This window comes from Conger conger, chromosome 3 (genome assembly GCF_963514075.1).
Source record: "Conger conger chromosome 3, fConCon1.1, whole genome shotgun sequence".
NCBI lineage: Eukaryota > Metazoa > Chordata > Actinopteri > Anguilliformes > Congridae > Conger > Conger conger.
In genome coordinates this window covers 10,398,373-10,424,696 of record NC_083762.1, presented here as the reverse complement: position 1 = coordinate 10,424,696, position 26,324 = coordinate 10,398,373, and the positions used below count along the sequence as shown (strand labels likewise).

Below are 26,324 nucleotides of genomic sequence, written 5' to 3'. Positions count from 1 at the left end.
TTACCCTCACCCTAACCCTCATCCTCACCCGAACCCTTACCCTCACCCAAACCCTTACCCTTACCCTCACCCTCACCCGATCCCTAACCTTTACCCTTACCCTCACCCTCACCCAAACCCTTACCCTTACCCTTACCCTTACACTTACCCTCACCCTCACCCTAACCCTCATCCTCACCCGATCCCTAACGCTTACCCTCACCCTTACCCTTACCCTTACCCTCACCCGATCCCTATCCCTCATCCTCACCCGATCCCTAAACCTCACCCTTACCCAAACCCTTACCCTCACCCTTACCCTAACCCTTACCCTTACCCTCTCCCTCTCCCTCTCCCTCTCCCTCTCCCTAACCCTAACCCGAACCTGAACCTCACACAGGGATAGGGAAACAATGCACAAAATACCTCCAAATATGTGTCTGTAAACTGTTTGGATGCATAGATTGCTTTGTAGGATACACAGTGGTATAAAGCAGGTCCAGATGGTCCTAGTCTTAATGGCCAAAAGCATTTTCAGTTTTGCAGTCTGAAAAGTAACAATTTTGTCTGTTCACTGCTGTCTTTGAAGCAACCCGCAAAACCCAAATTACCTGAAGTGTCTACAGAGCCCCATTTTGAAGAGTACTGTGTGTTGTATCTTTGATCCATTACAACAACACTTTTTTGGGGGATAATTAGATGTTGCTTTCAGCACAGCAAGCTAACAATAAACAAGATTCCAAGAGTAAATGTTTAAAGTTTGGTATTGTAGAAGAGCAAGACTGTGGGCAGTCTTAAATAAATACTGTCAGCGCATTTGAAAATGTACAATGGTAAACAACAGAAAGTAACCAATACTGAGAAAGGCAGATATACAGGCAGTACATAAGCCATGCATGTGTCTCCTGAAACTATTTTGTTGTTCTCGCCATAAGTAGCTACATAATCCGATAGGTCGTTTATGAGGGAGTTTATGTGGGACTTTACTGTGTGTGAGCTCCATTCATCCGTTATTTCACCCGCTTAATCCTGGTCAGGGTCACAGGGGGTGCTGGAGCCTATCCCAGTATGCATTGGGCGAGAGGCAGCACTACTCTGGGGAAGCAGGAGATAGAAAGGACAGCTGCATGGCAGACATGATGGACCAGCATTGGTTAAATGGCCAGTTTCTGCCCCTTGATTACCCTTTGCTCTGCCATGGTTCCAGTAGCTGAGTGTTTATTGCCCCACACAAACAGGCAGAGACCTTTGTGGAGACCTTGTATTTCTGCAGGCCACACAGATGTAGAAAAAGTACAAGAGAACATGACACGGAGAATGAAACCAGAATCTGAACAGTGTAGAGACCAATCCGCATAATAACCGATGGAGAATTGCCTTCACCCATGTTCACCTGAAACGGTTCATTTTTGATGGACTTACTCATGCAGGCATTGTCTAGCCTGCGTTACATTGGGCTGACCCATGGGCACTGAATTGATTTCCGCCCTTATTCTGAATAGCTGTAGGGTCTTTGCGGCAGGAATAAAGGTTCACCCAGTCAGTGGAGGAGATGCTGAAAGCTCCGTTGACTATAATAGAATGCAGCATATTTTAAAACTCACTCCTTGATGATGATGGCATGTCACGCATGCCGTAGCTCCCCGGAGGTGTAATTGAATATTTACGGAACCCGGAGCAGCCAGCTCAGCTTTCTGCCTTCCTCTGTCTGAATCATGCGCCGCTCTTGATTTGATATTGTACCGGCGGAGTGATTGGCGCCGCGGTGTGATTGGCTGGTGATTACGGCTCATTAACGGTCTCCCGTCTCTCCCGTCCAGCTGACCGGGCTGTTCCAGTTCACCGTGCGGCTCCTCGCCGAGACCGAGGCGCGCTTCACCTCGGTGGAGCGGATCAATCATTACATAAAGGTGAGAGGGCTGGGGGGGGGGGGGGGGGACGAGTGTCTGAGCCTCTGCTCAAACCGCGAAATTAGGCCAAAGGACAGGGCCAAGGACGGGGCCTGTCTGTGCTCTCCAAGCGACTAAAACCGAGCTTTGTTTTTGAAGCTCACTTCCTGGTTACTTTTTGAAAGATGTTGTTCACTAGCGTCAGGGCGGTTGGCTTCAGTCTGGGTATTTCCACCTCGAGTTTCAGTGCAAGTCAAGTCGTTTCGAAAATGTGCAGTAGGTGTTTTTTCTTCATCTAATGTTTGTCAGTGTGCCGATTAGGCGGTTATTGGGTTATTTGGACAATATACTCTAACATTTAGTGGATGATTCAGGGACAGTGCCAAATCACAGTATCTTGTGTGCTTAGCGGATGACCTGCACTCAATAAGGGCTTTTCCCTTTGCCCAGTCTCAGGTTCCAATTTTTACGATAAGGCCAGCAAGTGTAAACTTCACTTCTGCAGTGTCAAAAAGCTTTTCACAACCCCGTGGGAAGTCGATGGGTGATGTCATAGACACTTGGTCCATATTTTGCCACAGCTATGGTATACTCTTTTACACTGCTTGAAAGTTTCATGAAACGTTTAATGGGAAAAGACTCAACACTACGTGCCTTTCAGGGACACACTCAGACACCACAATACAAAACATCAAATTAAGTGCGCAACAAAGAGGAAGAGGTTGTGTGACTAAGCTCTCTGGAATTTGCCCCACAAGTATCAGTTCATTTCCTGGTGGTTTAGGCCCTGGGTTTTATGGGGGGGGGAGGGTGGGGCGGATGCTTTGTGTCTGGACTTGAATGATAGAGTTATACGCTTGATAACATCTTCCCCTCTCCCCTCCCCCCTCCTCTCTCAGACTCTGGAGAACGAGGCCCCCCGGCACGTAACCGGCCCGTCCTCTCTTGACCCCTGCTGGCCACAGGCGGGACACATATGCTTCCGCGACGTGGAGATGCGATACCGCGAAGACTTGCCGCTGGTTCTCAAGAAGCTGTCCTTCGAAATCCAGGCGGAGACGAGTGTGGGCATCGTGGGTCGCACTGGGTCGGGTATGTGCTGTCTTTATGGCTTTTCACTGCAAAAAAAATACAAAATAAGTTTTTAAACTTAAAATCTTATTTCTATTACATTTTTGCTAAAAAAAGAAAAGGAAAAAAGAGACTAAACCATTGCCAATGAGGAGATAGTTTTACTAATTTCAAGATTGGCCAATGGGTAAGAAAGAACTGATCTTTTTGCATTGTTTATTTATATACACAATTGTAAAGTGCCATAGCCTATGAGTTAAAATCTCTCTGCCTTTCTGCAGGGAAATCCTCGCTCTGCGTTGCCCTCTTCAGGCTGGTGGAGTTGGTGGGTGGCTCCATCACCATAGATGGTGTCAATATTGGCCAGATTGGCCTGGAGGACCTGAGGAGCAAGCTGTCAATCATCCCACAGGAACCAGTGCTCTTCATTGGCACAATCAGGTACCAGACTTTCACTGTCGAGGTTTATCTGAGCTGAGAATGGAATGTATATTTCTGAGTAACCCTGGCGTCAGTACTAATCCAGGAAAGCCAAAGGGTATGCTGGTTTTTCTTGTTACTCAGAATTTTACTGACCAATTAAAGTAGATTATTGCACTTAACTCATCTCATGTGTTGTTTGTGTTTGAACCAGTTGTGGAATTTAAAGTAATAACAGACAGCTGACTCTGTGGCTCTCCGGGTCCAGGATTAAGGGCAATTTTACTAATCCCTCAGTTTTTAGTTGGGCTGACTGAACGCATCATCAAGCATTGACATTTCCGTGTGTTTGTGTGATTTCACAAACAGGTCCAATTTGGACCCGTGGGGCAAGTACTCAGAGGAGGAGATCTGGGATGCCTTAGAGAGGACTCATATTAAAGACATGGTGAGTGGGCTAGCAGCGTGCGAGTATTAAACATGTATTTAGGGTGCGTTCGAAAAATCTGCTCAGTGATTCAAACGTCACAGAATGCACAGAAATCCGTTGAAAACCTCTGAGAGCTAATAACCGAACCCAAACTTCAGACAACCCCTTCACCAGACCCTTCACCTGACCACATCTTGCCACCTCACCTCACACGCGGATCCAGGGCTGTGCCTTCACTCACTTCATTTACATACCAGATGAGATTTGCGGTGCCATGTCTACAGGCAAAGGCAGTTTAATCATGGGTAGTCTGGAGATAACGGTTCGTAATAATGTGATTAGACATGTGAGAAGATGGTTTCCATTGCATATATCAAGGTAACTAGATAGCAAAAGTTGATTTTCCAATATAATCTGATTGTAATTTGCACATTAATTTAAATTAGCTAGCTTTCCAGTTGTACTATATCAAGATGTGCCAATGGGAATATCCCTGTCTGAGACCTGAAAGAAAGTATTTTTCCAGACACACAGGGCTCTTGTATAGCAATCTCTGCTATCTTTGCCTATGACAAAACATAATAATAACGCATTGCGTGTGCTGGAGCAGAATTATTATACCAAAAAGTGAGAAATTCTGGGTGTGTCTCAATCAAAATAGTGCTATTTCAAGACAAATTACGATTTCACAAATCAAAAATGCAGCATAAAGCTTGCTTCAATTTTTTAAATCTTTTGTTTCCGCATGGGGATTACAAACATAATTTATGACTAACGACTCCCCAGGTCAGCCTGCTGCCCCACTCCCTGGACTCGGAGGTGACGGAGAACGGAGAGAACTTCTCCGTGGGGGAGAGACAGTTGCTGTGCGTGGCCCGGGCTCTGCTGAGGCACTGTAAAGTAAGGACTCACCCGCCTCCTTCACACACGCGAGCACACGGCAGCCATGTTGACTCTTCCCTGGGCCCATATTTACAAAGGCTGAAGAGGCAGAGCTGCATTTTAATCACGGGGTCGTTTGTATGCGCTGCATGCTCGTGCTCTCTGAATACCCTGGGCTGCTCAAACAAACCCGCCCGCTTTTCTGCTCCGGATCGGTTCAGAATTTTCAACGCAATGAATTGATGAAAGAGATTGAGGTAACAATGCCACCACATGGTCTAAAAGCAGTCGTAGCTAACCCTGTTCCTGTAGGTTTTCGTTCTAGCCTTAACAACACGCGCCTCATTCAACAACTAGAGATCTTGATCAGTTGCTAATTAGTAGAATCCTAGTGCAAAATTATGGTTGAAATGAAAACCTACAGGATGGTAGATCTTCAGAAACAGGGTTGGTTAGCACTGGTCTAAAACATGAACAGACAGAAAATTCAAGCTTGGATAAAATTATTTTGAAAAAAAAAGCCTCTATAAAAAAAGCAGCTATAATTTAATTTGTTCCGTGTACAGCCTGGTCCTGTGTATTAACGATGACTAGCTTGGTGATTTAGGAGTCTGGGTACAAATGTGAAAAATATTTGACGAGTTGTTATGTTGCTGGGAGACATTTTGGCAAAGTGTGAGCTGTCTGTGATTACTCAGATCCTGCTGCTAGACGAGGCGACTGCAGCCATCGACACAGAGACGGACCGCCTGATCCAGAAGACCGTCCGTCTGTCCTTCGCCGGATGCACCACCCTCATCATTGCTCACCGCCTCAACACCGTGCTGAGCTGTAACAGGGTCATGGTGCTGGACCAAGGGGAGGCAAGTCTGCATTCAGCTGCATTCAGCTATAACAGGAGGAATTTTCAGGGGATAGTTCAGCAGGTCACATCAAACTGAAATAACAGTGGCCATAAAAAATGTTGTAAGGGATTCATATTTCTTTGTATTATTTACCCATTTATGGAGTAGGTATCTTATGTGGGTACTGTGGATTGGTTGGGTGGGATTGTGTGGGTGTGTGCTAAATGAGAGCCTCTGTGTATGTTGTAGTGTGTGTTTATGTTTCATCTGATGTACTTTACTGTTTTTCGTATCTGTGTTCAGATGATTCATCTCAAGATGCTATCCTTCAATACATTTATATATCAATGTCTCTTATCAAGGTATTAACGTTCCAATGGCCCTTTTGCCTTGATTTAATCCGTTTCTAGATTGTAGAGTTCGACACCCCCTCCACCCTGCTGGCCAATGAGAACTCCCGATTCCACAGCATGGTAACGGCGGCGGAACTGCAGGTCAATGGCAGAGACCTAAGCTGAAGAGGGGGGGGCGACGAATCACAGTCACCCGTGTGCCACGCCCGCATCACCGCGGACCAATCGGCAGAAAGCAGATGTTTTCTGGTGGATCTGGCGTTACGATTTTCTTTGATTTGCAACATGAAGATACTTTTAAATGCTGCTGATTATTTAGGCTCTAGAGCGTGATAATCACCTGGTGACCAGTGACTGCAAACCAAGGGAGGCATCAGGAACCGGGGGCCCATATGAAATCCATGGAGCCCCCGCCCTCCCCCCCCCCCCCCCCCCCCCCCAGTGGCTCTCACTGCTGGGCTGTTGGAGGAAGCCTGAGGGACAGGCCTTCGAGTGTTCGTGAGACGGTGCAATCACTGTGATTTTTCCAGAGAGACACTGAAGAACGGAACTGGCAGGAAATCCCTGCTCCTTCTCTGGAAAGAGTGTGAGGATACATAGGCTTCCCACGGGGTCTGTTTTGTGTAATGAGTTTATTTAACCTATGATCAGAGGGGCATTTTTCCCACCCTTTTTCAGTGGAACTGTAACATTTTTGTGGCTGACCTCTTTTTCCCCTGATTAAATCAGTTCTGTCACTGTCCGAAGAATTTTAGACTTGTGGCAGTGAAGTTTTGTTGAATGTAAATGGACAAAGAGAGACCAAAGACTTCAAATAAATCAACCAAAGGATCAACTTTGATGTAAACACCAATGATATTGTTCTACTCAAATCAACTTTCGATTCACAAATGTGTACTGGCAGTATATTGTAAGGTATAACCTACACACTAAAAAAGCCTTTTTGACATTTGTGGTAAATGTACTAAGGGGACTGTCAAATTCATGGTTCAATAATATGATTCAGATTGTAATTAGTCTTTACAAGTCTGTATGTCTAAAGTTCTCTGTCGTCGTTCTGGTAAAAATTCTAATCTGTAGTCAAACAGTGTACAGTATATGCCTTATGAATGAGGAGGGTATTTTTTCTGCAGTGACCTATATTGCATGCTATTTACATTGGGTTGAATCAAGAGTAGTCATTATTGGGAATTGTATGTGTCTCGTCGCTATTTGGAACAACTCTAGGGACCCACACAGCATAGAGTTACTGTGTCCCGTGTTGTGACACAAATCCAAACTTATTTCGGTCCTTGCTTCTCTTGATTGGGAATTGGGACTTGGCTGCTCACTCACTGTGACACTAGTGAATTCCAGAACCTGTGTCATGGCAAACAGGGTTATTCACAAAGGTGTGTGTAAACACATATGAACCCAGGCAGGGTCACCTGCCCACACTCTCAAAGGATAGCGGTGTTTATTCCGACTGCTAGGGGAAATACTTGTTCGGTAGAGATTCAAAGATGTGACATTGGAAATGTTTATTTATTTGCACTTCACAGAATGACTATGCATTTTATAGCCATATTAGTTTAAGATCTGCACAGTTCAATGTAGTGCAATGGCTCAAACTTGATCCTATAAGTCTATGTATCTTTTTTCTATGCAATCCATTTTCAGGGACCTGCTTTGCAGAAAGTGAAATTGTGGTTCTCTGTAAATGATAAATAGAGCAAAGCTGGAATTATTGAACAATTAAAGGTCAGCGCATGAAACCTGGCATGTAAATTAAGCCTTAATCAAGACAAAGCAATATGGACCAGCGATATACTTAATGCGTGCGTGTGTGAGACTGTGTGCGCGTGCATGTATGTCTGCGTCTGTATGTGTATTCTATTGTTCTGCAAAGATTTGTTCCAGAGATGGCCTTGTTGAAAGATGTGGGGGTGTTGTTTCAGTTATTTTATGAAAGTAAAACATTGTATTATGGGCTTAGGTGTATTGCCATGAAAGCTTTATCAATAAAAAAGTTTCTTACATTATACGTCTGGATTTGTCAACGGCATTTTTATTTTCAGTTTTATTTTCATGGATGTTTATCTCAGCTGTATCATCCAAATATACATACTAAAGCTTGTGCACTGTTTAGTAACCCAATTTCATTTACATTAAATCCTCACCATCAAGCTTGACTGATGAATAAGAACTCCCAGTGCAATCAATGTGCTAATTAAAATGTTGTATCCTGCATCTGCACAGTTTGAAAGTCAAACAGGACAGGCGGTGGAGTCAAACTACCTGCTGCTTTGGAAAGAGCACCCTCTGGTGGAGAGAAAACAGTTGGAACAACAATCTTGCCAATTCTCCCAGCAAGTTCGGAGCAGTCTTGATATACTTTGGTGCTGCAAATACATTTTGGCACAAAAATACAGATGAAATGAATTTAGTTACAAAAATATGTCAGGTTTGAATGAAAATGGAACTCAAATCCAGAGATATATTTAGATGCATATTACAAATAATTTTTTTGACAAACACTTTACAGTCATGTAAAACATATTAATTAATTGTGATGCAGAAATCTCATTGATGTATAAGTCTTATGTAAATAATAATGGTTGATTATAATTATTCAATTATTAAATTATGAATACTTATTTTACAGTACTGATTTGAATGCAAAATTAAGGAATTCATGAATTTATATTTGTACAAAGCAGATTGTTCACAAAACATTGATATTATCAGATAAGAAAACAACATGCCTCTAACAAGCATGGACACTACAGTAATCCTTACATGTTTAGACACATCATACAGTATCTGAAAAAACATGCAGTTCATTGTGTTTACTACTGTTTATTGTAAGTTAATTGTATGCTAGTTTAATCATACTCTGTATCATCATACTGTATTTCAATGCATTATCAACTGGGCTTACTGTGATGTTTGTCTCTGGTTAAAAACTGGGGAAAATACATTCACATTAAAAGACATGGCAAACAATTGTTTGACCTCTTAAAACAAAATGCAGGCGACAGCACTATGTAAAGTTATTAAATGTTTCCTGATATTTGTTTGTGCCCATTTATATTCCCTGCTGAAAATTTGTTTTTAAATAAAATCAGCACAAGTTAGGTCTTGAAACAACTGGTAACTGGTTGACCAGTTCAGACCAGCTCCATACTCAATATGGTTTTGAACAGCTCAAGCTATGTTTTGAAACAGCTGGTAGCTGGTAATTTTAAGATGGTTGTACAATAGCTGGATTTTACACCAGGGTTCTACACAGTAGGGCAATTTTTTTGTGATGTTACACTCTTTCCCATAGCTATAATTAGGCCTAGTTGAATAACTGGCCTGTCGCTGTATGGTTTCAAATCAATCTATGCTTCGATAATTCAAATGAAACCTGCAATACAATCCGCCTGAAACATTGTCAAAGCAATGGTCGAAGGAGTTTAAGCTATCTTGTTTGTTCATCAACATCACGTTAAATGTGAAAATTATGACACACACATACACCTGCATCTGACGTCATACTTTTATTATTGACATACATGATCTTTTTAAGACAATAATTTAAAAGCAAATCATTAATTCTGACTTTGTAAGGTTATTTTATGTGTCATTTATTTCAGTCATAATTATGCTAACGTCCTCTAGAATATGTATGATTCAATGAATTGGCTTATTTTGTTATTACAAATTTTTACAGAAATTAAAAAGGGGGATGGAGACATTTAATGAACATTCTTTGTGACTGTTCCCTAGTGTTGCTGTCAGTTAATTATTCCATATAACTTTATTACGAGCTTTGTTACGTTCAATGCTTTTATTTTCTGAAAGTATCTCAGATAACAGCTGGGCAAGACAGTCGCCACCGTACACCAAATTCAAAACAAACGGTGTTAACTATTATGGGGTGATATTCATTGAATATTCTCTTCGTCGAAAGATATAAGAGTATTCTTACTTTTTGTTGGTGGTACATGATTTGTTTTGAAGGGAGAGTCGGAACTATTTTATTTATCAAGAACATTACTTATAAGCGGAACTTTATTTGTGTAACCGGAAGTCAAATATAGGATAATATCTCTCATTATAGGGTTCTGTCTTCTCGGAATACTTTGGCGTCCTGCTGCCTTCCGGCTTCCGAGTCTCGAGCGGAAAGGGGAAAGCCTTTGCTGTGATGCCGCTGGGATGATGGCTGCTTTCGGGATCCTGAGTTACGAACACCGGCCACTGAAGCGGCCGAGACTCGGCCCTCCCGACGTTTATCCACAAGACCCCAAACAAAAGGAGGTGAGAAAATTACAGATCTACATTAAGCAGCCACCAACTTTTTTAGAAACAGCTTTTTTGGAGTATAATCTGTTGGTAAAATTCAGTCTTTACGGGTAGTCCGAGGATGCATTCCAGGCCTAGCTAACTGGCTAGTAGCTATGAAACTGACTTACTGCTAGCAAATGCTGTATGGGGGCGCTAACGTTAGCTTGCTTGATAGTTAGCAAACAATAACAATGAATGCATAGTTAACGTTATCTGGCTAGCTGCAAAACATTTGACTCGTAAAATCATTCTCTCCTTTAAAGGTTTCCCGGTCTACAAGCAAACAATGAAACATAAATACACTTTTTATGATATAGCTAACAGATAATCTGCATATACTCACAGCTTTTAATAATATTTAATAAAAATAAAAAATAGGTAGCCATAGCTTGTTAGCCAATTGTACAGTTGCATTTTCAGCTATAGCTAGTCGGATTGCTAGCAAGCTAGCTATACCATAAGAATAACTTATGCAATTTCTGGCTAACGATAGTAACATATTTTCATTGTTTCATAGATATGTATGTTGATTCCGTGTTAGCCATATGCATCATCGCCGACAAGGCAAATAAGTACCACATCTGGCTACGTAGTTATCTAGCTAACGTCAGTTATTAATTTATATGTTGGCTAGCTAATAGTGCAAATCAGACGAATGGTTTCTAAAAGATTATATCGACTTATATCGCTATAGTTAGCCCCCAGCCCTCTGTAATAGGATGATTCTTTTGACATTTAAATCTTACTAGCAGCAAGCTAGCGGTACTTATCTGTAGAGCAGCTACTCCGTTAGCAAGCCAATTGGGAAATGAATAATTATTTAGGCCAGCGCTATAATATGCTATAATAACGCTAGTTATAAGCCATATTGGGTAGCTGTTGTTAGGTAGCACGTTTTGCAAACGTGTCGCTTATCAGATATTGTGAATAGATAATGCAAGGTAACATTGGAATAACGTTAGAACATGTCTGGTAGCTGTGTCGCCACATTCGGTGTTAGCGTTCGCTTTTTAGTTGGTGTCATTTCAGGCGTAGTGTTGTTGGATTTAGGGCGTTGTAATTAACCATCCAGCTACCAACCCCATAACACGAAACGTTACATTAGTCAGTGTGATATCCGTGTGCTTGCTTGGTTATTTAGCATAACCAATTGTTTAGCCGGAGTAATTGGAACGTTTGTCCATAATGTCAACATGTCCTTGTTAAAAGACGTTTCCTCTTGACATCCAAAGCAGCTTTAATGTTCCCTATAAAATGTCCTTGATCCCAAATAAGTAGTTTACGTGAATCACCTCATTGCTGTTATTTAAATGTCATTTTCTGCCAGATCGTGTTGTTACACTCGAGAGACTATGTTTATCTCTCTTTCAGGATGAATTGACTGCTTTGAATGTAAAGCAGGGATTCAATAACCAGCCAGCAGTTTCTGGAGATGAACATGGCAGTGCCAAGAATGTCAACTTCAACCCTTCCAAGGTACAAAAAAGAAATAAATTGTGTATAAGTGATGTAGACTTTTTAAGACACGGTTGATCAGTTTTCCTCATGTGCCTCCTGCTTAAGTACCTGCTGCTCAATGAGATTGTTGAACCCTCACTTTCACAGATCAGTTCCAACTTCAGCAGCATCATCGCAGAGAAACTGCGGTGCAACACCTTTCCGGATACAGGGAGGAGAAAGCCCCAGGTCAACCAGAAGGATAATTTTTGGCTGGTCACTGCAAGGTCTCAGAGCTCCATAAATACCTGGTTCACAGACCTGGCTGGAACCAAGCCTCTCACCCAGCTTGCTAAGAAGGTAGTAGTAGTAGTAGTAGTAGTAGTAGTAGTAGTGGTCATATCGCAGGATTGCAAATCATGAATTATGGTTTTACAAAGGTTCATACATTTGCTTTGGAAAGGCTGTGCTGTGCAGATATTTTGTAGATAACTTGTAGTGTATATATACACGTAGTATAAATACATTTTCAAATATAAATTCTCTCTGCTTACGTATCTTAAGCGTTTCCATTTTTTACTTATGTTTTAATCAGTCTAATCACTGCTTTGTTTACACTAGTTATTTGGTTAAGTGTTCTGATATAGCATTCAAGTGATGTACCATGGGCTGTTAGTTTACGGTATTGATGATGCATGGAATCACAAATCACTTAAAACTTCTCCTCCATAGCAACCTCTAATGTTGCCTGTGTGCGGCAGGTTCCCATTTTCAGTAAAAAGGAAGAGGTATTCGGCTACTTGGCGAAGTACACTGTTCCAGTTATGCGCTCCGCCTGGATGATAAAAATGACCTGTGCCTACTATGCAGCCATAACCGAGACCAAAGTGAAGAAGCGGCACGTCATCGACCCCTGTATAGGTACCCAGCCTCTTCAGTGCAGTTCTGTGTGTATGTAGATGGAGTGCGTGGGGTTTGTGCTATGGCTAGGCCTCGGTGTGTATCTGTGTGTATGTAGATGGAGTGTGTGGGGTTTGTGCTATGGCTCGGCCTCGGTGTGGATCTGTGTGTATGTAGATGGGGGCGTGTGCGGTTTGTGCTATGGCTAGGCCTAGGTGTGGATCTGTGTGTATGTAGATGGAGTGTGTGGGGTTTGTGCTATGGCTAGACCTCCGTGTGGATTTGCCTGGCCAGCGTTGGGTTGTGACTCCGGTGTGTCTCCGGCAGAGTGGACCCAGATCATCACCAAGTACCTGTGGGAGCAGCTGCAGAAGGTGGCGGAGTTCTACCGCCAGTCCTCCAGCCAGGGCTGTGGCTCCCCCCTGCCCGCCACACCGGCCGAAGTGGAGACGGCCCTGAGGCAGTGGGAGTACAATGAGAAGCTGGCCATGTTCATGTTCCAGGTCAGCCGCCGTTTATTTTCACTACGCTTTTCGCCCAGGGCCCGGGCGGCGTTTCGCTACGAGACAGGATGCAGTGCGTTTGCGAAGACAGAAAGAAAAACGGCAGATTTCAAACTTGCTTTTAGACCAGCTGTGTTTCAGTGGGCTGTGTTGACAGAAAGGGAAAACATAGTTCTTGATCAGAGGCGGTGTTTTTCGGTCGAACAATGCGACCACAGCTTTGAAAAACACCCTGTTCCGTCCTGCTCCTTTTGACTTACCAGCTCGTGTTTGCGTTATACTGGTGACGCAATGGCTTGTTTTGGCATGGACGCCTTCTGGTCTGTTGGTTTTTAGCGCAGCAGAACTATTTGGGAGAAAATGTTGCTAATTAGTTGAGGAGGCTTCAGTCTCTCTTCAGTCCCGCTGTGATGCATAATGAAAAGGAAATAGATTGAAATGCATCCAGTAACTGAGTTTTTTTGGACCAGTTTTTTAGTTTTTTGACCTCGTTTCATCTGCCCAGCAGTGAGGTAACGATACTCGTGACCATGAAAGATAGTGATATGTACATACGTATATTAGCATGGTAAACAAACGCACACAGGTTAGCCTCACTCATGCTAGCCCAGTGATGTTTCTTGTTGTTTTTTGGTTTGGTCTGCGCTATCAGGTTGTGTATCTTTGACATCCTGTGTTTTTCCATTCTAGTTCATCACAGATTTGTGTGCTGAAGAAAACATTTTTGTCTCCTGTATTTGGCTAGCTATTTTTAGGTAGCTAAATTGCTCATTTTTAAGTTTTAAGTTTTTAACTAAGATTGCTAGTACCGTTTTACCAGTTATTTTTCGGGTGCTTGTTTCTTGTTCTGCTGTTGAAATGATTTGCTCAGCCTTCTGAAAATGTCAGAGCAACCCAGTCAACTATAGTTAACAGCTGATGAAACTGACAGCTTACCTGTAGCATTGTAGCATATTGCAGTAGGATTGCATAGTTCCGTTCTCAGGTGGACACACAGCCCCCGTGCGCTGATTGGCAGGAGCAGAGGAAATGCTCCTGGGGAGAACTGAGCATGTGCTGTTGTGCTTCAGGTTCGCTGGGTACCTGGGTCTGCACACTTTTCACCCTTTTAAGGTGGATGATATTATCTGTATATTCCAAAGTGGATGCAACCATCACTACTGGTAACTGAAAGCTCTAGAATTTTAGAAAAGAAACTCTTGAAAGGGTTAGATGGAGATGGTGGTTCTGAAGCGGACCAGCTTCCGTCAGTCAGCTTCTCGTTTGTCCAGTTACATCGCCCGCTGGGTGTCCGTTGTACGGGTGAGGTAACGGTCTCCTCTGTACGTGCAGGACGGGATGCTGGACAGACACGAGTTTCTGACCTGGGTGCTGGAGTGCTTCGAGAAGATCAGGCCAGGGGAGGATGAGTTACTCAAGCTGCTGCTCCCGCTTCTGCTCCAGGTAGAGTATGCGGACCCTGAAGGAGTCTGGGATTTCCACTCATCCGTGTTCTTTTGCCACAGCCATGTGTAGCAGGAGCCACGCGCTGCTAGAGAGAACAGATTTAAAATGGCCGAAATCTTTAAATGGGATTTCCATGGACCTGTGCACTGCGGCCAAGAAACTTTTAGATGTTTAGCGCAAATGGATAAATCGCCACACTTGGTTCAGGCACAACATGCTGTTATGCCGGTTTGCTGTGGATGTAACCCATATTCGAAATGTTGCTTTATTTATTGTAATTCAAACCATTTAAAAAAAGATTTTGTGGCCTGAAAAAGCAGTCGTCTTATGTGGCACTGTGGGGAAATTCCCGGACGGAATTTCACCAACATCTTGTAGGCATCGGAGAAAAGGGACTCTGGAATGAACTGTGGGTGCTTGTGGCCATAAGTATAGAAATGTGGAGTACATTCTCTGTAGATAGCGTGGTAAAGGCAGGAATGTTGTGTTTCTTGATTGACTGAGGAGATGTATGTAGGGTTCATTTTGAAATCTTTGTGACGTAGAGAATGTGATTCCCGATGCACGTGTACTTGTGGTATGACACAGGAGTGGGGCTCGTCTTGACTTTGTCTTCACGTGCGATTGGCCAGAATCTTGGTTGCACTCTTGTTTTGCAGGTCGTTGTATCTGTCGGTGTCGTGCTCTGGCTGTTTGCATTAACGTCTGCAGCATAAATGCATTTCAGACTATTTTTTGTGTGAATTATTCCTTTCAGGCACGACTCCACTCCCACACTAATGTGCACATCACACCAGCAGTGATTTAGCCCCGTTAGAGATGCCCGCTCATGTTGCGTGCCAGTGGCGTGTAAGGTCCGCGGGTCAGAAAGTAAAAGTCCTGCTGTTTTCCTTCCACCCATGAACACAGCCGGCTGATTTCACTATTAGCTCTACCTCCAGGCTGAGGAACTGCGCTAATTAGCAAATCCAGGCGATTGGAACAAAAATACTTTCAAAAAAATACTTTTACTTTCTGAACCTGGGACTTTCCTCCTCATGAATCCACCGTCCTGCTCTGTGTCCTCCAGTACTCTGGTGAGTTTGTGCAGTCTGCCTACCTGTCCCGACGGCTGGCCTATTTCTGCACCCGCCGGCTCAACCTGCTGCTAACGGACGGGGGCGGGGGGCCGGGGACGGGGGGTCACCAGCCCCACGGCATTTCGGCACAGCCCGGCAACGCTCTGCCGCCCACGCCCACCTCCCAGCCAGCAGGGGGCAGTCAGCCCCAGACGCCCTTCACCGACTTCTACATCTGCCCCCAGCACCGGCCGCTGGTGTTCGGGCTCAGCTGCATGCTCCAGGTACGGCACGGCGGGCTTCCTTGTGGCTTTCTCCTTACTGGACCCCACTCCTACTTCCCGCCCCTTGGGGTGCGTTTGCTTTGTGTATGGCAGACAGTAAAGCTGTTTCACTTCAGAGGTGTTCGCGGAACTGAAGTGCGGAGGGCCTGATGTCTCGAGCACATTGGTCTCAAAGTCATTGCCACAGTGGGCTGTTTGAATGCAGGTCATTCCGACCAATTCTCATGCTCAGTTAATTGATTCAAATTGCTCATTCAGCCCTATGATTTTAACTGCATTAAAGCACAGAATATAAGCAGCAGTTGTTATTTAGACATAAATATCGCATTTTGCCTTATATACATTATGTGCAGACCTACTAGTCCTAATTCAGCAAATAATTGAACTAATGAAATAATCCAGATTTGAAGCTAGGAAAGAAACCGGCATACACACGGCCCTCCGTGGCACTGAGTTTCAGACCGCTGCTCGAACCCGTCCTCGCACCCGGCAGTGGTCTGGACCGTCACTCTTAAGGGTTATGTGCGCGAGACCTCGAGTCAGCATTCCATAAAAGTTGCTCCAGCCGTTTGCCCGTTCGCCACCTCGAGACCCAGCAACGTGACTGCGGATGGTCCAGACCTCCTGACGTTAGTGTGAACGAAACACTCGCATTGCTGGGTCAAGCATGCGAAATTCACTTAGCCGTCCCTCACGCAACAATGTTTCCGCCGAGCCTTTGCAAAACATAAAGTAAATGGAGCACGTACTTGCTTCACAGCACACTGTCACACATCCGTATCATGTAGTTATACAAACCATACATATAACCATAGGAATGACTATACAGTCCATACACGTTGATGTATTCAAATGTGGTAGGGAGCTAGCTGTGTTGAGTGTCTTTTTCTTCAGTAGAAAGCTACTTAGCAAAACTAGCCTGTTTCTCTGGCTAGTAAGCCAGCGTTAACAAAACTCAGGCTTCTGCAGTCGACTGCTAGCCTACTGGCACCATCAGGAGTGAATGCTATCAACCCGATTAGCCGTGGTTTTGTGAACAATGGAAGACACTGGATTGTCAGGGCAGTTATTAGAGCAATGTTCTGTGCGAAGGCAGCCTCTGAGGGTACATGTTATTTTACATGTCTAAATTTCTAAACTCAGGTTGGCTGTGATGTTTTCTGCTTGTATTTAAAGTTGTGATGTCAGGGTGACATTGGCTCAGGTGGTAAGAGCAGTAAGTGCAGTCGTCTGGCAGTCGGAGGGTTGCCGGTTTGATTCCGCCCTGGGTGTGTCGAAGTGTCCATGAGCAAGACGCATAACCCCTAAAATGCTCCTGATGAGCTGGTTGGTGCCTTGCATGGCTGCCAGTCACCGTTGGTTTGTGAGTGTGTGTATGAATGGGTGAATGAGAAGCATCAATTGTACAGCGCTTTGGATAAGGGCTCTATATAAATGCCAACCATTTACCATTTACCTGTGCCCCTGCAGAGTATCGTCCTGTGTTGCCCCAGTGCCCTGGTTTGGCACTACTCGCTGACGGACAGCAGGAACAAAACTGGCTCCCCGCTGGATTTGCTGCCCATCGCCCCGTCCAACCTGCCCATGCCTGGGGGGAACAGCACCTTCACCCAGCAGGTGGGGTCCGGTTAGCACGTTAGCGCTTACATTAACCATATCATATCTCATGGCATTAGTGCTTATATTAGCCATGGGGTATCACATGGCATTAGAGATTATATTAGCCATGTCATATCTCATGGCATTAACACTTATATTGCCCATGTGATATCTCATGACATAAGTCATTGTGAAGTTGTGACCATGTGCCGTTTGGCACATTAGCGCTTAGATTAGCCGTGTGATATCTCCTGTCATAGGTCTTTTTAAGGTGTGCTGTTTGGTACATCAGCTGTGTGGTGACCTGTTGCTTTTCCAGGTACGGACAAAGGTGCGGGAGATCGAGGAGCAGATTAAGGAGAGGGGTCAGGCCGTGGAGTTCAGGTGGTCCTTCGACAAATGCCAGGAAACCACAGCCGGTATGTGAGCATGGGCATCCGAGCCACTGTCTTAAAATTTAATTGTCAAAAATGGGTGCCAAAATGTCGTTTTTTGACGAAGGAACTAAGAAAACTGGTTATTCAAGCTTTACATCTAGGCCCCATCAAAATTATTTTTTACCAAAACCTCTTGGGTTGGTCTTTATGCTTTGTTTCTCCCAAATTTTCTAAAAATTCCCAGGAAAGTCCCTTGGCTAATGAGGACATACTGCAGCAAAACATTGTGTGCAAGCATACTGTTCTGTACTTTCGATTTCTCAGAAATATCAAGCCATCAAACTCCATAAAATGATATTCAGAGTAGATGTTGTGGCATGTTTTACCCCACCCAAGGGATGTTGCTATGAACAAATGGTCAATGTACTACTGTATTCCTTCATTTTCACTGATGTTGTCAATGTAGCCACTTAAGTGCTTAATTGCCGAATGAGCAGTCAAACCCCATTCTGTAACAGCACTCTGCATAGAGCCGTAAGAGCCCCTCCCCCTCTGTGTGATCAGGCTTCACGATAGGCCGGGTCCTGCACACCTTGGAAGTCCTGGACAACCACAGTTTTGAGAAGTCCGACTTCAGCAACTCCCTGGACTCCCTCTACAACCGGATCTTTGGGTCGGGGCAGAGCAAGGATGGGCACGAGGTAGCACCCCCCCACTCCCCCCCATCGCCTTTCACGCACACAACCTTTTACTTTGCATTTTCATTACATTAATGGCATTTGGCAGACGCTCTTATCCAGAGCGACGTACAGTTGATTAGACTAAGCAGGAGACAGTCCTCTCCTGCAGTGCTTCAGGGTTAAGGGCCTTGCTCAAGGGCCCAACGGCTGTGCGGCTCTTATTTTGGCGGGCCCCAGTCGTGTACCTTAACCACCATGCTACAGGCCGCCCTACAGTGGTCTCATTAAAGGCATTCTGTCTTTGAGAGCTACTAGGCCAAGACCATGCTTCTAGGCTTGGAGAAATTGGCATTTGAAATTCACTGAAGGGTAAAATAGGTGAGAATTTAGTAATGGATTTCATTTCTCAGCACGTTCCCGCGAGACATTTTGTGAAAGTAGCTGGAAAGGATTAGGGTGAGGAATTATATGGCGAGGCTCAGATAATGTGGTGTTTATGGAGCTTTTTTTCCATACGCAGAGTTAAAAGAGCTGTCCAAATGTGAAGTAATGACATAAAACCCCAGAATGTGGAAATGCTGATGGTGTGTGTGTGTGTGTGTGTGTGTGTGTGTGTGTGTCTGCGCGCGTTTGTCTGTCTGTGTGTGTGTGTGTCTGTGTCTGTGTGTGCCTGTGTGGTTGTGCAGATGACTCCGGATGACGACGCCGTGGTAACGCTGCTGTGCGAGTGGGCGGTGTGCTGCAAGCGGTCGGGCCGGCACCGGGCCATGGTCGTGGCCAAGCTGCTGGAGAAGAGGCAGGCGGAGATCGAAGCCGAGGTGAGTCACGTCTCCCCTGACGACAGCGGCGGTGGCTTTCTGCGCCATTCTGGGCGCAGTCGTGCGTCATCTCCGTCCCTTTTCCCACGGGAAACGGGGGGAGCGGACATCCGTCAGATCGCAGCAATGCGTCGAATGACGGCAGGCAGGAGAACGACAGCCGACATTTACTAAGTGCTTTGTGATGTGTCACTGACCTGGCTGCAGTATGCGCCTGTTGTGTAGTGTTTGGCTGTAGTGTAGTGTGTGGGTGTAGTATGTGGGTGTAGTGTAGCTCATGGTGGCTATAGTACAGCATGTGGGTGTAGCGTGTGGGTGTAGTGTAGTGTGTGGGTGTAGTGTAGTTTATGGTGGCTATCGTACAGCATATGGTTGTAGTGTGTGGGTGTAGTGTAGTATGTGGGTGTAGTGTGTTGGTTTAGTATGTGGGTGTAGTGTGTGGGTGTAGTATGTGGGTGTAGTGTAGTTTATGGTAGCTATAGTACACCATGTGGTTGTAGTGTGTGGGTGTAGTGTAGTTTATGGTGGCGATAGTACAGCGTATGGGTGTAGGGCAGTGAGTCTGCCTGGCCAGCAGGGGGAAGGGATGGACTTTCGGACTGCGGTGCAAAGCTAACCGTGTCTCTGTGCGTGTGTCTCTGTGCGTGTGTCTCTGTGCGTGTGTCTCTGTGCGTGTGTCTCTGTGCGTGTGTCTCTGTGCATGTGTCTCTATGCGTCTCTCTGTCCTCCCTCAGCGGTGCGGGGAGTCGGAGGTGGTGGATGAGAAGGGTTCGGTGTCCTCGGGGTCCCTCTCCGCTGCTACCCTGCCAGTGTTTCAGGACGTCCTGCTGCAGTTCCTGGACACGCAGGCCCCCACGCTCAGTGCGTTCTGCTTTCACTCACAACAACATCATTATGCACGCTAACTGACTACAGTCTGTGACAGGGATCCTCTGAAAACATGCCTTAACGCATGTGGGGCATACCTGCATTAAGAAAGCTGACATTGACATTTTGATGAGATATTTATGATGGTAGAAATCATGTTCTGGTTGTATGCCTTATTTATAAAATGTATTCAGTATATAAAACGAGAGCCGTAGCTATAACAATGCAATAATAATAATCATAACCATAATGTTTTATTGCCAGTTCCCATTGCCTGTTCTGTTATGGCAGTGTAACGTGCTTTGTCTAAGTAATTGCTTTGATTTGTGATTTGTGAAAAGTTTCTGAGCAGTGTAGCAGAATTTAAATTTTCTCTGCATTTTGCTTGTGTTCTGCCTGATGGCTTTCTTAATTTGGAGGGGAAATACAGGGCTTGGTGTGCGTGCGTGTGTGACTTGGCTTAATTTGGAGGGGGTAGGAGTTGTACTACAGGCCGTCTGCGTGTGTGACTATTGGCTTCATTTGGAGGGGGTAGGAGTCGAACTACAGGCCGTCTGCGTGTGTGACTATTGGCTTAATATGGATGTAAAAGGAGTTGTACTACGGGGATTTCTATGGTTTTATTTGAAGTGCAAAGTAGTACTATAAGGCTTGCAGTGTGTGACCGCTCGGTTAATTTGAAGGGGAAAGGAGTAGTATTTTGCAGCTTGCAGTGTGACCGTTGGGTTTATTTGAAGGGGAAAGGAGTAGTATCATGAGGCTTGCAGTGTGACCGTTGGGTTAATTTGAAGGGGAAAGGAGTAGTATCATGAGGCTTGCAGTGTGACCGTTGGGTTAATTTGAAGGGGAAAGGGGTAGTATTTTGCAGCTTGCAGTGTGACCGTTGGGTTAATTTGAAGGGGAAAGGAGTAGTATCATGAGGCTTGCAGTGTGACCGTTGGGTTAATTTGAAGGGGAAAGGAGTAGTATTTTGCAGCTTGCAGTGTGACCGTTGGGTTAATTTGAAGGGGAAAGGAGTAGTATCATGAGGCTTACAGTGTGACCGTTGGGTTAATTTGAAGGGGAAAGGAGTAGTATCATGAGGCTTGCGGTGTGACCGTTGACCTCTGTCTGCAGCCGAGCCGGGGAACGAGAGCGAGCGCGTGGAATTCTCCAACCTGGTGCTGCTCTTCTGCGAGCTGATCCGGCACGACGTGTTCTCGCACAACATCTACATGTGCACGCTCATCTCCCGCGGCGACCTGGCGTCCGACGCCCACCTGCCCCGCCCCCGCTCCCCCAGCGACGAGCCGGCCGACGAATCGGAGCGCAAGGACCAGGAGGGGGGGAGCGGCGTCAAGATGGAGGTGCGCGACGCGTTCAGCTCGTACTTACTGTCGGAGTTTCTTTTCGATTCGGGTCGATTTCGGTGTAATTTTCTTTCTTCCTCTCTCCCCTACAGGACACTGGTCTGTCAGAGTCAATGGAAATCGATCACAATTCGAGCGCTAATTTTGATGAGGTAAAGGAATGTTATGCCTCTCTATTAAGTTCAGTAAATACCGAACATTAGTTTCTCGCCTCGTCAAACTGGCAAAAGCCATTATTGCTCCCGTGAAAATTGGCCAGAGGGGGTTTGTAATCGTTATTGAGTCAAGGCTTTACAGCACTCCCATTTTAGGACCATTTGCTTTTGAAAATTGAAGTGTGTTAAAAACATTTTTAGAGCACTTCTACTAATTGGGACGTGTTAACTCAAAGCAAATGTTAATGAATTCTCTCCCTTCCCAATCCTGCAGATGTTCTCCTCTCCGGAGAAGCCGGCCCCAGACCAGGACGGGAAAAGCGGGGTGAAGGAAAAGAGCCTGGACTCGGGCTACCCGCTGGTGTACGAACACCCCCGTCACATCCAGTATGCCACACACTTCCCCATCCCCCAGGTGAGCCCGATTTGGATTGGCTCAAAGTTGTGGTGGCCTCAGTCTGCCATTGTTACTGTGGATGTTAAGTGCAGTATGTGGCTACTGCGTACTGTGTCACTCTAACTTGGTGTTAGCATGTGGCTTTAGTGTATTGTATGGCTGTATCACGGGTGTATTGTGTGGTTATAGTGTAGAATGTAGCAGCAGAGCGAGGCTATAATGTACTATGTCGAAGTAACATAGCTGTAGTATGTGGCTATAGCTTATGTTGCTATACTATGTGGCTATAGTGTACTAGAGGGATCATCAAATCACGGTCAGAGAATTGCTAGTTTTCCACCCTCCCTTTACTTGGGAGTCAGGTATGAAGATCGTCTGGCCAATCAGTAGCACTAATTGTTCGGCTAATTACCTGGGAGAAAGAAAACTATACCAGGGCTGGATTTGGATTCAAGGTCCAGATTTGATGATTGCTGGTGTACTATGTCACTGTGACTTGTGGCTATGGTCTGCTCTGTCACTGTAACATCCCTGTGCCTATGGTGTACAATCGCTAACATGGCTGTAGTGCAGTGAGTCTGCCGGGCCAGCAGGGGTCAGTGTAGTGGTAACACACTCTCGTCCCCAGGAGGAGAGTGCCAGTCACGAGTGTAACCAGCGGCTGGTGGTCCTGTACGGCGTGGGGAAGCAGCGGGACGAGGCTCGGCACACCATCAAGAGAATCACCAAAGACATCCTGAAAGTGCTGAACCGCAAGAGCACCGCAGAGACGGGTGAGAGACGCCTCGGGGCCGTCTCATCGCGCACTCTGACACGGGCATGAGATTATATATGGTTGGCATTTATATAGCGCCTTTATCCAAAACGCTGTACAATCGATGCTTCTCATTCACCCGTTCATACACACACTCGCACACCGACGGCGATTGGCTGCCGTCCAAGGCACCGACCAGCTTGTCAGGAGCATTTGGGGGTTAGGTGTCTTGCTGAGGGACGCTTCGACACAGCCCGGGCGGGATCGAACCGGCAACCCTCCGACTGCCAGACGACTGCTCTTACTGCCTGAGCCATGTCGCCCCCCCTATTATAACTGTTAATGTTCTTTACCAAGATTATTTCATCTACGTACATTTGTATCAGTCTTATCCAAATAACGGCTGTTGCACCTTATTGTTGGTCAGCCGCCTATAACGCTGAAGAAGAAGAGTAATGCTTTGCAATGGGGGAGGACTTATTCTCTGGTACTCAGTAGGCACTGAGAGAGAAATTAAGGAGGTTTTCAATGTACTATGGCGGAAGCTGGAGGTCATGCATTGCCGCTGCGGCAGATGAGAGAGGTCGGACAGAAACACAGGCTGGAGGCTGATGAAAGGTCTTATTCCAGGGCCTCATATCATGAGTCCATGCCCCTAGTCATTTTCAGAATGGTTAAACTTTTGAAAGCATCCGTTTTTAACAGCGGCAGAAGTGATGTTGAACGGTGAAGGTGAAGATGTGCGGTGCAGGGAGCCGTCCTCTCAGTGCATGTGTGCAGGAATGACTCACTCCTGTGCTTCTGTCTGTCAGGGGGAGAGGAAGGTCAGAAGAGGAAGAGGAGTAAACCGGAGGCCTTTCCTACTGCCGAAGACATCTTCTCCAAATTCCAGCACCTCTCTCACTTTGACCAGCACCAGGTCACCTCTCAGGTCAGATACCTCGATGCATGTGCACACACACACACACACACACACACACACACACACACACACAAACTAAGTGGTCTTTGCCAAATATTGTTTCCACTGACTATATTATTGCACATCAATATATCATTCCGCAAAAAACGTTGTTTACTCACTGTGATTCAGTCTGAACGGTTACTCTGTGGGTTATTCCGAACAGGTGTCCAGGAACGTTCTGGAACAAATCACCAGCTTTGCCTTAGGGATGTCCTACCACCTGCCCCTGGTTCAACACATCCAGTTCATCTTTGACCTCATGGAGTACTCTCTCAACATCAGTGGCCTCATTGACTTCGCCATTCAGGTGCAGGGCATTACTTGGCATTACATTACAAGTGTGCTCTGACTGTGCAGTAGGCTATACTGGCTCCTGCTCATGTTCCTTTAATCCTTCGCCTGTTTCCAGTGTTTGAATTAAAGACCGATTCTTCTGTGTGGGAGTGTGTGTACGCTCTCCCTGCTGTTTGTCGATGTTTCTTGTGTATGCTCATATCTGTGTGCGTGTGCGTGCCTTCCTCTGCAGCTGTTGAACGAGCTAAGCCTGGTGGAAGCGGAGTTGCTTTTGAAGTCCTCCAGCTTGGTGGGCAGCTACACCACGGGGCTGTGCCTGTGTATCGTGGCTGTGTTGAGGAGGTACCACTCCTGCCTCATCCTCAACCCCGACCAGACGGCGCAGGTCTTCGATGGGTATGCTTCACTCTCCTGCCGAACGCAACGCACACATGCCCTGATCATCACTGTTCAGTGTGTAATGTACACGTGTATCAAGTGCTGATGTGCATAACGCTAGCCTACTGTGTTTAGTGTTGATAAGTGAATCCACAGTCTTGAGTAATGACTAGCTCACTGTCTTCATCACTGGTGATTGAATCTACAGTGTTCAGTAGAGGTTACTGTGACTGGGTTCATTACATGTTACTGTGTGTAGTAACAGTGTTGAGTAAAGGTTACTCTGTCCAGTAACAGTGTTGAGTGATGGTTAATGTGTTCACTAACAGTGTTGATTGGAGGTTACAGTGTTGAGTGAAGGTTATTGTGTTCAGTAACAGTGTTCATTGGAGGTTAGTGTTCAGTGGTGGTGTTGCGTGAAGGTTATTGTGTTCAGTAACAGTGTTGATTGGAGGTTACAGTGTTGAGTGAAGGTTATTGTGTTCAGTAACAGTGTTCATTGGAGGTTAGTGTTCAGTGGTGGTGTTGCGTGAAGGTTATTGTGTTCAGTAACAGTGTTGATTGGAGGTTACAGTGTTGAGTGAAGGTTATTGTGTTCAGTAACAGTGTTCATTGGAGGTTACAGTGTTGAGCCATGTTGTTGAGTGAAGGTTATTGTGTTCAGTAACAGTGTTCATTGGAGGATAGTGTTCAGTGATGTTGAGTGAAGGTTATTGTGTTCAGTAACAGTGTTCATTGGAGGTTACTGTGTTCAGTGATGGTGTTGAGTGAAGGTTAGGGTTGAGTGATGGTGTTGAGTGAAGGTTATTGTGTTCAGTAACAGTGTTGATCGGAGGTTACTGTGTTCAGTGACGGTGTTGAGTAAAGGCGTGTGACTGGGCTGTCCCTCTCTCAGGCTGCGCATCGTGGTGAAATCGGGGGTGAATCCAGCAGACTGCTCCTCTGCTGAGCGCTGCATCCTGGCCTACCTGTATGACTTGTACACCTCCTGCAGCCACCTCAAGAGCAAATTCGGGGAGATCTTCAGGTAAAATGCTTCTCCAAACATCTGCTGTGTTGACCCCCTATCCTACGCTGAGTCCGAATCAGCGCACTTGCTGGTTAGTAGGCAAAGTTAATTTGGCAAAAGTTAATTTGGCCACCTACTTTGCTTCCCAAGATTGTCACTGTAAGTAGGTACAGTTGACCTACCCGGCTAAGTAAAATAATAATTCGTAAAAATGAATGTGGACCGTTACAACAGCTCATTTTAAATGCATTTTTTAAATTTTAGCTTTAACAAGGAAGTTGTGTTGAGTCAGTCCTATGCATGTGACATGTTGTATTCTTTGTGGCAGTGAGTTTTGCTCCAAGGTGAAGAACTCGATCTACTGCAACATCGACCCATCCGACTCCAACATGCTCTGGGACCCCGTGTTCATGATGGACACCATCACCAACCCCTCGGCGCAGAACTTCAACCACTCCATGGTCGGGAAGATCCTCAACGACAGCCCGGCCAACCGCTACAGCTTTGTGTGCAACGTGCTGATGGACGTGTGTGTGGACCACCGCGACCCCGAGAGGTTGGCATTTCCCATTACATTACATTCCCATTACATTACATTCCCATTACATTACATTCCCTTTACATTACATTCCCTTTACATTACATTACATTCCCATTACATTACATTACCATTACATTACATTCCCATTACATTACATTCCTATTAAATTGCATTACATTACATTCCTATTAAATTGTGTTACATTACATCCCCTTTATGTTACATTATGGTAAATGCACCATTTTGGTGATAAACTGTTATGGTTAAATGCAGATGAATCCTATTTGTAATCAGTCATTTTGGTAATTTTTTTGGGACGAAAAGGGCAGGCTGA

The 26,324-nt window shown here is 45.3% G+C and overlaps 2 protein-coding genes across 2 annotated transcripts in view; both read left to right on the top strand.

Moving 5' to 3' along the window:
• The window catches only part of wu:fb13g09 (ATP-binding cassette sub-family C member 5), a 33,984-nt gene extending 27,719 nt beyond the window's left edge, over window positions 1-6,265 (top strand). Inside the window, exons 23-29 of the mRNA XM_061235038.1 lie at window positions 1,800-1,889; window positions 2,768-2,960; window positions 3,221-3,380; window positions 3,729-3,807; window positions 4,576-4,689; window positions 5,370-5,534; window positions 5,927-6,265. Coding sequence (XP_061091022.1) covers window positions 1,800-1,889; window positions 2,768-2,960; window positions 3,221-3,380; window positions 3,729-3,807; window positions 4,576-4,689; window positions 5,370-5,534; window positions 5,927-6,034 — 909 coding nt within the window. The 3' untranslated portion in view covers window positions 6,035-6,265. The remainder of the gene's footprint in view (window positions 1-1,799; window positions 1,890-2,767; window positions 2,961-3,220; window positions 3,381-3,728; window positions 3,808-4,575; window positions 4,690-5,369; window positions 5,535-5,926) is intronic.
• Window positions 6,266-10,019: 3,754 nt separating this feature from the next.
• Window positions 10,020-26,324, top strand: part of med12 (mediator complex subunit 12) — a 34,537-nt gene continuing 18,232 nt past the window's right edge. The window contains exons 1-21 of the mRNA XM_061235101.1: window positions 10,020-10,153; window positions 11,552-11,656; window positions 11,786-11,977; window positions 12,379-12,538; window positions 12,845-13,020; window positions 14,353-14,463; window positions 15,536-15,808; window positions 17,279-17,425; window positions 17,727-17,826; window positions 18,349-18,485; window positions 19,151-19,282; window positions 20,017-20,143; window positions 21,266-21,495; window positions 21,591-21,650; window positions 21,928-22,068; window positions 22,679-22,823; window positions 23,617-23,735; window positions 23,932-24,075; window positions 24,295-24,458; window positions 25,336-25,467; window positions 25,778-26,005. Coding sequence (XP_061091085.1) covers window positions 10,052-10,153; window positions 11,552-11,656; window positions 11,786-11,977; window positions 12,379-12,538; window positions 12,845-13,020; window positions 14,353-14,463; window positions 15,536-15,808; window positions 17,279-17,425; window positions 17,727-17,826; window positions 18,349-18,485; window positions 19,151-19,282; window positions 20,017-20,143; window positions 21,266-21,495; window positions 21,591-21,650; window positions 21,928-22,068; window positions 22,679-22,823; window positions 23,617-23,735; window positions 23,932-24,075; window positions 24,295-24,458; window positions 25,336-25,467; window positions 25,778-26,005 — 3,125 coding nt within the window. The 5' untranslated portion in view covers window positions 10,020-10,051. The remainder of the gene's footprint in view (window positions 10,154-11,551; window positions 11,657-11,785; window positions 11,978-12,378; window positions 12,539-12,844; window positions 13,021-14,352; window positions 14,464-15,535; window positions 15,809-17,278; window positions 17,426-17,726; window positions 17,827-18,348; window positions 18,486-19,150; window positions 19,283-20,016; window positions 20,144-21,265; window positions 21,496-21,590; window positions 21,651-21,927; window positions 22,069-22,678; window positions 22,824-23,616; window positions 23,736-23,931; window positions 24,076-24,294; window positions 24,459-25,335; window positions 25,468-25,777; window positions 26,006-26,324) is intronic.